The following is an 11,153-nucleotide window of genomic DNA, read 5'->3' as shown; positions in this document are numbered from 1 at the left end:
GAATGTCCCGGTTCATGCAACGACGATGGCATTCACTTCGACTTAAGTGGAAAAGCCTTTGGAGCTTTGGCATATTCTGGCCAAGAAGACAACTTGAGAAATGCAGGAAAGACCATGGTTAAATATAGGAGGTACTATATAAGTTTCATAAGCTATTTCATTACACAAGATCATGGTTAAATATAGGAGGTACTATATAAGTTTCATAAGCTATTTCATTACACACCAATTAGATTTAAGTTAGAATCTTATAAACTTCAATTATATGTCACCTGCTGTGAGAGATGATTGACCCAATAATATTTATATATCTTAGCCAAAGTAGAATTTCCGACCCAACAATATATATGAACTTTAAATTTGACCCAATTTTTCGAAGGACTAGTTTAATCAACTAGAAAAAGTCCAAAAACCCCAAAGTGCACCATGGGACGACTAGAGAATAGGAGGTTGGTCATACCCGATCAGGGAAAAGTCCAACTCCACTAGAATTTGATTTGTCTCACTGATTTTTTAGGGAATGATACCGTACGTAGCTCTCACAAAATCTAACATTACGATATTCATTTTGTTTTGTAATCAGGGTAAAATGCAATTATAAATCAAATATAAAATTTAGAATCGACTCCGGATCAAATCCTTTCTATCTAGCCTCTGTGGTGGGGAATTTGAATGGATATGGTGATGTAGCTCATGTTGAGTTGAAACCTTCAAACTCGGATTGGGTGCCAATGCAGAGATCTTGGGGAGTTACATGGAAAGCTGATTTGAAGGATTCACAAAAAGGTCCTTTCTCAATAAAGATTATTGGATCAATAAACACTGCTTCAATTATAGCATATAATGTCATTCCTTATAATTGGAAAGCTGGACAATATTATTATTCCAATGTTAATTTTTGAGTTATTTATATTGGTTTTTATCTGAGGAATGGATACTATTAACATATTAGAATTATAAGTAGTTATTTAGCACATTGGTTTTTATTTGCGAGAAACCAATTTTGTCGTTGAAATTTTACTCTTTTAACTCATAACCTCACATGTTAGAGGATATATAGCTATTATTTTGTTCTGAAAATTAAGTTGATACAGTTGCTAAAGGTTAGAAATAAAATTGAGAAATTACTATTAAAGTTAAACTTGGAATAAAGATGATTTAAAAAGGGATAGATTCAATTATAAACCCCAAAAGCCAACCATATTTTGACTCCAAATAAAATTTCTATTAATACTATCTTCATTATGTAAAAAATTATTTAGTCTGTTACCATAAATAATAGGAGTAAAATTTTACCCTAACAAAATACGTGTAATTCAGAAACACATTCGAGAAGGCAAATGCATCAATATAGTTAATCATTTCTCAAGTTCACACCCAGCGTTATTAATTCACACATTGGTTCAGTAAACAAACTCACAGTTTTTGTTCTTTCATTTTATAATTTTATTAACTCTAATAAATAAATTTTATGTTGATCTAAGGCTAATTTAACTCATTAGTATTTCTATAAAACTAGAATGTTGGCTACTTAAGTCAAATATTTAGTTCACTACTTACACATGTTTTGCATTTTTTTTGGCTATTGAGTTTTTGGTTAATTCTACTTAAAAATTAATTTCAGTCATATGCCTTTATTAATTAAAGTAATTGGAAAAAAGACTAAGAAAGTGAAATCTTTACCCCTGAAGTATTGGGCGTGGATTTTGGAAGGGATTTAGAAGAATGATTGCAATAAATTAGAATTATGTAACTCTATAAACCCCATTTTCTAGCATTTAATATACTATATATGGATAAAATATCATTTACAACCTCCAAATCCTTTCCTAGATAAAATATCTTCATGAACTGATGATAATTACAGACGGATTTAGTTTATGAGTGATAGTGTATATTTATTATGTATAGTGTATATTATATACAAATTTGACAAAATTATAGTATAAAATTAATATGAAATCAATCCTATAAATACGAGTACTATCTAGGTAAAACACAGACGAATGCCCTGGCCTTTGTAATAATGACAATATTCACTTTGACTTAAGTGGAAAAGCTTTTGGTTATTTAGCAAAAACTGGTCATGAAGAAGAGTTGAGAAACGCAGGATGGATCGACATTCAATATACTACTAGGTATAGAAGACCATTTAAATTATAGCAAATTGTTTGTCGGTGCAGTTTAGGGCTTTATTTTAGTTTGTGTTTCTCTTTATGTGATTTCTTACTTTTAGCTTTTATTTTACACTCCTTATTTGATCTAAATTGTTAGAAACCCCTTTTACATTTGGGTTTCGGTTTGTCTTTCTTCTCATTAAATGTGATTTTATGCTTATTTTATCTAGCTTAGGGTCTTGGTTAGTTTGTGTTTGCTTTTGTGTGAGTTCTTCTTTTTAGTTTTTATGTTATGTTTATTTTATTAAATCGTTTAGGGCTTTGGCTTAGTTTGTGTTTGTCTTCGTGCTATTTTGTTAATTGTGATTTTATGCTTATTTTATCTAAATAATTAGATAGTGCTTTCATGGATATGCAGTGTGCAATGCTATTCGACTTTAAAATAGCAATGAAGATTGACTCGGGGTCTAACCCTTATTACTTAGCTATGGCTGTGGAGAATGTGAATGGGGATGGTGAGATCGATCGAATCGACATAACGGCTCAAGGATGGAAATCATGGGCACCTATGCAACGTAATTGGGGCGAGACTTGGAAATTTGATGTGCCATTCGGAACCAATGAACCATTTTCAATTAGGTTTACCGATCGCAGTTTAAGATCCGTTGTGGCTTATAACATCATACCAAGCAATTGGGCTCCAGGAAAACAATATTATTCAAATACTAATTTCCCTTGATCAATTCGATCTCTAGCTTTTAATTTTAGATTTTTAATTTTAGATAGTTAGGGTTATGTCAAATCAATTATACGATGATTTGTATTGTTTGGAAGTCTTATTTTGGACTATTTATCATAATATAAATGCAAGTTGCCTTTATCGAGGAGTGGTTAGTCATTCACTTAAATGACATAGTATTAAAAAAATAGTAATCAAGTGACCTATAAGCTTTCTATCACATATTGTATATTTATAGTGTTTCAGAGCCAATAAAAACTACTCCATGAAAGAAACGTTTGGTGCAAAAATTTAGGACTATAATTCCAAAAACTTAACTGCAAAAGCCGTTGAAGTTTTATTCATTTCACAATTAATGTTAAAAGAAACAGTCAACATTTATCACGTGTTGATATAACAATTTTTTACGAAAGGAGTTTTGTACATTTAGTTTATTAGTAAATAAAATAATTTAAGTTTTTTAAATATATTTAACAGCTGCATTTTAGGATACAGAACCAAGTTCTATTTTAGAATGTCTAAGTTTTCTTTATCTTTTTATTAAATTAATATAGTAGTACTACATTAATTATATTATGAATCATAATCCCCTGTTAGATACTACTATTAAATTGTGTATTATATTGTTGATACAAACTGTATATTTGTAGGCTTTAATTATAGCCAATCAAAACTGTCAAAAACGTATGGTGCAAACATTTAGTGCTATAAAACTTATAAATATTCAAAATATAGATTCAATATAGCATAACAAAAATCATGTTGACTAATAGCAGCTATAATCTTTTCTCTATTTTAATTAGTTTGTTAATTTTCAATCACTCATGCTTTTGCATCGAATTAATCAATGTTACAGCAGCCAGCGACTCATTCTTCAACAGTGTGGCCACGTGGTATGGCCCCCCCAACGGAGCAGGAAGTGGTAATCCAACATCTTGTCATTTTTTAATTTATAAATTTTATAAATTAATTGAATCATTTTTATTTTTAATAATAAATAATAATCTTAACCTCTCTCCATCTTTCATAATAGTAGTAAGTAGTACTTTATTGTCTTCCACCATTTTATTTTTCCTCTCCTCATTAAAAATATTAAGCAACTCTTTCTTAATTTTTGTGTCGAAAAAAACTAGCTATTGCTCACAAAAAGAAAAAAAAATTGTTATATTATTATTTATTAAAATATAATAATATATTTTTTAACTATGTCATAAGATGGGGGAGCTTGTGGCTTGGGATATGATATAGAAAATGATCCCTATTATGGTTTCGTTTCTGCTGGAAATAACAACTTATTTAAATCCGGAGCCGGCTGCGGAGCTTGTTACGAGGTAATGTATCCTGTCCACGAAAAATAGAGATGTTACACAAAATATAAAATCTAAGTCTAACCATTTTTATGTCCAAACTTACATACATTAAAAAAATAATTAGAAGGCATGCAATGACCTTACTAATATGTATTTGTAGGTGAAGTGCATAAATAACAATGCTTGTTCAAAAAAACCAATTAGAGTAACAATCACAGACGAGTGTCCCGGTTCATGCAATGACGATGACATTCACTTCGATTTAAGTGGAAAAGCTTTTGGAGCTTTGGCATATCCTGGCCAAGAATACAACTTGAGGAATGCCGGCAGGATCAGTCTTCAGTATAGAAGGTACGCTTTAATTAAAGAGATAAAATGTAGCTCCCGTGAAATCTAACAATCTCCGCTTCTGTTGTTGTGATCAGGGTAAAATGCAACTACAAGTCAAACGTAAAATTCAAAATTGTTCCAGGGTCAAATCCTTATTATCTAGCCTTTGTGGTGGAGACTTTGAATGGATATGGTGATATTGCTAGTATTGAACTGCAACCTTCAAACTCAAATTGGGTGTCAATGCAAAGATCTTTCGGAGTCACATGGAAAGCTGATTTGAAATATGCACAAAAAGGTCCTTTCTCTGTAAGAATCACTGGACCTGAAAGCAAAGCATCGATTACCGCATACAATGTCATCCCTTACGATTGGAAAATTGGACAATTCTATTACTCCAATGTTAATTTTTGATCATACCACTATTATATATTCAAAATAAGTACTTATTTACATTGCCTTGTACTCGAGGTGTGCAAAAATGTCAATCCCTTCTCATTATTGAATGTAATGAATTAATAAAATATTTTCTTTGAGAACTCTATTCCTCTATGAGATTAGATATTTTTCTTCTTTTGGCCGAATCGTGAACCATGATCATATGATAATTAGTGATTTTATGAAATTTATACAACTTTTTTTAAATTGATCACAACCTCTCTATGCGTACAATTTATCAATATATATTGCAAGTTTTAACTTTTAACCATTGTTGTGTAAAGTAAGAGAAAGGGAAAAAATGGATAAAGTAGGAGGAAAAAAAAAGAAAAAGTAAGAGAGAGGGGAGAAAAGGTGGAGGTATGAGATAATGTTTCCTTTTTTGAAATGATACTATTTTTCGTGGACATCCTAAAATGATAAATTGAACTATTTTTCATGGGCGGAAGGAGTACTATGTATGTATAAAATATCATTCACAACTTCTAAATCCATTCCTAGATAAAAAAAAAAGTATATAAAATATCATTCACAACATCCAAATCCTTTCCTAGATAAAAAAATATCTTCATAAACTGATGAATAATGATAATTATTGACGGATTTAATTTATAAGAGTGATATAATGTATAGTGCATATTCATACAATTTGACAAAATTATAGTAGTAAATTAACTAGAAATTGACCCTATCAATACAAGTACTAGCTTAATTACTCCAAGCACTTGATTATATAGTGATATTGAACAAATAAATTATTTTATGATATTGTTGATTTAATTACTTGTGAAATGCACACATAACCCAACTTGTTCAGGATCTCCAATTTGCGTGACAATTACTGATGAATGCCCCGGCCTTTGTAATAAAGACCATATTCATTTTGGAAAAGATTTTGGTTATTTAGCAAAACTTGACTGTGAAGATGAGTTGAGAAATGAAGGAAGTGCCGACATTCAATATATACTACGTATAGAAGACATTTAATATATAGAAAATTGTTTGTCGGTGCAGTTTAGGGTTTCGATTGAGTTTGTGTTTGTCTTCGTGTAATTTCTTCGTTTTAGCTTTTACTTTAGTAGTATTTATTTGGGATATTGGCACATAATATCATGCAACTTTCAAAAAATTGGGTTTTTCCCACGAACTTTGAAATTGACAAATAATATCAAGAACTTTACCCCGAGTTTGTTATTTCCCACCAGTGAAAAAATTCCTACTATATTAATAGATTGAAGAACAAATTTGGAGGGTGTGCTTCAAGAAAAACAATTCTCAAAGATTGAAAATCTTGAAACTCTCGAAGTTGTTGTCAAGAAATTACGAAAAAAATCCGTATCATGATATTATTTGCCGGAATTTTTTCATTGATGGTAAAGTTCGTGATATTATTTGCCAATTTCAAAGTTCATGGGAAAGCCCAACTTTTTGAAAGTTCTATGATATTAGGTGTCAATATCCCTATTTATTTTATCTAAATTGTTAGAGCCCTCTTTCACAATTTAGGGTTTTGGTTGGTTTATGTTTGTCTTTCTTCCCATTAACTGTGATTTCATACTTATTTAATTGTGATTTTATGCTTATTTTATCTCACTCGATGAAGTTTATAGTTTAGGACCTTGGTTAGTTTGTGTTTGCTTTTGTGCGAGTTCTTCTTTTTAGTTTTTAGTTTATGCTTATTTTATTAAATCGTTAGAGATCACCTTTACCGTTAGGACTTTTGTTTAGCTTGTGTTTGTCTTCATGCTTTTTGTTAATTGTGATTTTATGCTTATTTTATCTAAATAATAGAGAGTGCTTTAATGGCTATGCAGTGTGCAATGCCACTACGACTTTATTTAAGATAGCAGTGAAGACCAACTTGGTGTCTAACCCTTACTACTTAGCCATGACTGTGGAGAATGTGAATGGGGATGGTGAGATCGATCGAATCGAGTCGACATATCAGCTCAAGGATCGAAATCATGGGAGTATTGCAATGTAATTGTTGCGAGACTTGGAAATTTGATCGGCCATCTGGAACCATTGGACCATTTTCAATTAGATTTATCAATCGCAGTTCAACATCAGTTGTGACTTATAATTTCCGTTGATCAATTCGATCTGTAGCTTTTAGTTTTAAATAGTTAGGGTTATGTCCATTCAATTATATGATGATTATTGATTTGTATTGTTTGACGTGGCTATTTATCATAATATGAATGCAAGTTGCCTTTTTCCAGGAGTGGTTAGTTGTTCATTTAATTGTTCATTTAAATGACATAGTATTAAATACTTCTACAAATCAACATTCGGTCGAAAATAACAACCTAAATGCATAATTAGCATTTAACAAACTCACAGAATTAATTACCAAAATAAGATTACATTTTTATTGCGACCCACAATTTTTTAAACGCGTCCACTTTCAAAAGTTTTACTTCCAAATTAATGTTACCGGTATAATAATTATATTCATGCAATTTAATCCTTATAAAAATTGATAAATATATAGATCAATTAAGAATATTAATATTCTTAAAAATTAGACCAAGATAATAAAACATAAAAACTCCAATTATTATATTAACTGATATTTTGACCTAAAAATTCTAGTTTCCAATTTGATTATGTTTACAACTTTTTAGTTGACGATGTTACCAATATTTTTGATAAACAATTCTTCAATAAGATTATAGTACTAATTTCTAATCAATTATTTCCTTGGTGATGAATGGGTTGCATGCTTTAATTACGCGTGATTGTTCTATTTGTTAAATAGTTGATCGCCATATATCGTAGTATAATTTTAACAAGATTATTAATTTAATCAATCATGTTGAAGATGGAAACAATATTTTTGCAGGCCAAGCCCATGATTATTAATGGTCTAGCTGAATAATTAATTTGGCCTTCCCTCCATGAAAGCACAACTTAACGTAGGGATTTATCTTATTTGCTCTGATTGCCGTTTTAACCACTATTATTAATAAATATTAACAAAAATAATAAAATTTACCTAAATCTAAATGTTGCTAACAATTAAACAACATTAATCCATTTAAAGAGGCTAACATTTTCAATCACCAATCCCAAACATCTTTACTCTACTACTCCATCCGTCCAACTTCAAGTGATCCATTTCTTGTCTGCACGAAATTTACTGCCTTTCAAATCGAGGCATCGAGCTATTGATTTTTTTTAATTAGGAATATTGGGACAAAGATTGCTATATTATTATTTATTTAACTTATTGTTTACTATTTCATAAGATGAGGGAGCTTGTGGCTTGGGATATGATATAGAAAATGATCCCTACTATGGTTTTGTTTCTGCTAGAAATAACAACTTATTACAATCCGGAGCCGGCTGTGGAGCTTGTTATGAGGTAACATATCCTTCTACGAGTTAATTTCCTCAATAGATGTCCAAGTGTATTCTCTGTGTATACAGATCTTTGAAGATCGCAAGATCTCAATTTTCATATCGTTATCATCCACTTCCACTTTTTACTCCTTTTTCCAATAAACATGCATTATTACGGTTGAATTCTCACTTCATATATGCAATACGCTCCCTCCAAATTCTCAATTTAAGTTGCATTGTGTATCCAAAGATGATGATTTAGGAAATCATACCCTTAATTCTTAAGTTCAATTTTCTTATATAATTTCCATTAGAGTTTTTTATCCCTTTCTTGATACATTTTTATGATTGCATTTTTTAATCTTTCTACTAGTAATTTTTGAAAAAATAATTGAAATTTTGATTAAATAATCTTCAGTTTCCAAGGTTTCACATCCAAATTAATGTTGCCGGTGTAATAATGATATTCATAACTTTTTACCGATTAAATATTTTATCTTTTCTATTTTTTGTTGTATTTATATAATTTGTATTCAAAAGTTTTTCTTCCACATAATTTTATTTTATTTTTATCAGATTCCTTAAATTTTATTATGAATTTAATCCTTATAAAAATTGATAATCACATAGATCACTTAAGAATATAAATATTCTTAAAAATCAGCTCAGATTATAAATAATAAAAACTTCAATTATTATATAACGTGATATTTTGGCCTCAAATTCCAGTTTCCGATTCATTACGTTGTTCAACTTTTTGGTTGACATTGTTATCAATATTTTTAATAAATAATTCTTCAATACACGAGACTGTTCTACTTGGTTATATAGTTGATCGCTATAATCTTCCATTTCCTAAACCGACAACAAGTCATAATGAATTATGTTCGTAGATTCTCCTTTTGCCAATCCTCATTTACAATAATCAAGATTTAATTAATTTTATTAACCAAATATATTAATAGGGTTACAACTAAAAAATGTAGTATTTCTCCCATTCCTATAAAAAGGGTGCATGGAGGAGCATTGGAGATAAATACACATCCAATACAGCAAAACAACAATCATGTTAACTACTCGCAACTATAATCTTTTCTCTATTTTAGGTACTTTGTTAATCTTGAATTACTTATGCTTTTGCATAGAATCAGTTAATGTTACTACAGAAAACAGCTCCTTCTACAACGGTGTTGCCACGTGGTATGGCCCTCCCGAAGGAGCCGGAAGTGGTAATCCAACATCTTTAACTCTACTATACTCAATCCGTCTCATTTCAAGTGATCAATTTCTTTTCTACTCGAAATTTACTGCCTTTTAGATCGAGGCATCGAGCTATTGATTTTTTTAATAAGAAATATTGGGACAAAGATTGTTATATTGTTATTTATTTAACTTATTATTTACTATTTCATAAGATGGGGGAGCTTGTGGCTTGGGGTATGATATAGAAAATGATCCCTACTATGGTTTTGTTTCTGCTGGAAATAACAACTTATTTCAATCCGGAGCCGGTTGCGGAGCTTGTTATGAGGTAATATATCCTATCCAAAAAAATAAAACCTAAGCCTAGCTCTTTTTATTTCCATAGTAGCATGCATTAAAAAATAATTAATTGACATGCAATAACCTTATTTATATTTGTAGGTGAAGTGTATGGATAACAATGAATGTTCAAAAAATGCAATTAAAGTAACAATTACGGACGACTGTCCCGGTTCATGCAATGACGATGACATTCACTTCGATTTAAGTGGAAAAGCTTTTGGAGCTTTGGCATATTCTGGCCAAGAATACAACTTGAGGAATGCCGGCAAGATCAGTATTCAATATAGAAGGTACACTTTAATTAATGAGACAAAACGTAGCTCCCGTAGAATCTAACAATCTCCGCTTTGTTATTGTGATCAGGGTAAAATGCAACTACAATTCAAACGTTAAATTCAAAATTGTTCCGGGGTCAAATGCTTACTATCTAGCCTTTGTGGTGGAGGCTTTGAATGGATATGGTGATATTGCTAGTGTTAAACTGCAACCTTCAAACTCGGATTGGGTGCCAATGCAAAGATCTTGGGGAGTCACATGGAAAGCTGATTTGAAAGATTGGCAAAAAGGTCCTTTCTCTGTAAGAATCACTGAACCTGAAAGCAGTGCATCGATAAATGCATACAATGTCATTCCTTATGATTGGAAGATTGGACAATTCTATTACTCCAATACTAACTTTTGATCACACTAATATTTGAATAAATAGTAATCTGCATTGCTCTTTAGTTGAGGTGTGGAAAATGTCAACCTCTTTTATTGCCGAATGTGACGAATTAATAAATTATTTTTGTTAGAATCCTATTCCTATATATAAATATAAAAAATTTCTTTATCATTAAATTATCAAATGTATTAATAAAATCAGAATTTATAATAGAATTAAGCAGATTATAAATAACATAGTAACAATTCAGTACAGTATATGAAGGAAACAAAAGTCTTATTACACGTTAACTTGAACTCTATCCATTTTCATATCTTACTCTACCAAACACAATACTTGTTATATTATCTAGGCTTACCATGATAATTTATCCAGGTTGGAGTTATCTTATCATATCTACCAAACAGGGCACTTAGAGGATATCCTATCATTTGCTTCGAAAATTAAGTTGATACAAATACAACTGCCAAAGGTTGGAAATAAAACCGATAAATTGGAATGAAAGATGGTAAAATTCTTAATTAACAATGAGATGGATTCAATCTCAAACCCAAAAATCCAAGCATATTTCAATATTTGACTCCAAATAAACTAGTTTAATACTCCACTAACTTCATTATGTAAAAAAATCTTGCGTACAGTATTTATTTAGTCTGTTACCATTA

General features: G+C 30.5%; 2 protein-coding genes across 2 annotated transcripts; both read left to right on the top strand.

The window, feature by feature from the left end:
- Positions 1 to 426: 426 nt before the first annotated feature.
- On the top strand, positions 427 to 4,910 carry LOC121779209 (expansin-B6-like). Its single transcript, XM_042176530.1, has 9 exons — positions 427 to 449; positions 584 to 786; positions 2,003 to 2,138; positions 2,275 to 2,299; positions 2,536 to 2,756; positions 3,633 to 3,778; positions 4,072 to 4,187; positions 4,327 to 4,517; positions 4,592 to 4,910. The coding sequence occupies exons 1-9, from the start codon at positions 427 to 429 to the stop codon at positions 4,908 to 4,910; spliced, it is 1,380 nt and encodes a 459-aa protein (XP_042032464.1).
- Positions 4,911 to 6,822: 1,912 nt separating this feature from the next.
- Positions 6,823 to 10,506, top strand: LOC121779208 (expansin-B6-like). Its single transcript, XM_042176529.1, has 5 exons — positions 6,823 to 6,850; positions 9,425 to 9,508; positions 9,695 to 9,810; positions 9,924 to 10,114; positions 10,188 to 10,506. The coding sequence occupies exons 1-5, from the start codon at positions 6,823 to 6,825 to the stop codon at positions 10,504 to 10,506; spliced, it is 738 nt and encodes a 245-aa protein (XP_042032463.1).
- The last annotated feature ends 647 nt before the right edge of the window (positions 10,507 to 11,153 follow it).

The sequence above is a fragment of the Salvia splendens genome, chromosome 19 (genome assembly GCF_004379255.2).
Source record: "Salvia splendens isolate huo1 chromosome 19, SspV2, whole genome shotgun sequence".
NCBI classification, from domain to species: Eukaryota; Viridiplantae; Streptophyta; class Magnoliopsida; order Lamiales; family Lamiaceae; genus Salvia; species Salvia splendens.
Note: the sequence above shows the minus strand (reverse complement) of the source record. Positions and strands in the feature narration are given on the sequence as shown.

What these genes read in the sequence shown, in the direction of transcription:
- LOC121779208 (XM_042176529.1), top strand. Translation starts at nt 6,823, where the DNA reads ATGACTGTGGAGAATGTGAATGGGGATG. An exon ending in GGAGAATGTGAATGGGGATG is followed by an intron (nt 6,851 to 9,424) that starts GTGAGATCGATC and finishes GCTTTTGCATAG; the next exon opens with AATCAGTTAATGTTACTACA. An exon ending in TCCCGAAGGAGCCGGAAGTG is followed by an intron (nt 9,509 to 9,694) that starts GTAATCCAACAT and finishes CTATTTCATAAG; the next exon opens with ATGGGGGAGCTTGTGGCTTG.
- LOC121779209 (XM_042176530.1), top strand. Translation starts at nt 427, where the DNA reads ATGGGACGACTAGAGAATAGGAG. An exon ending in CCTTTTACATTTGGGTTTCG is followed by an intron (nt 2,300 to 2,535) that starts GTTTGTCTTTCT and finishes ATGGATATGCAG; the next exon opens with TGTGCAATGCTATTCGACTT. An exon ending in ATCAGTCTTCAGTATAGAAG is followed by an intron (nt 4,518 to 4,591) that starts GTACGCTTTAAT and finishes TGTTGTGATCAG; the next exon opens with GGTAAAATGCAACTACAAGT.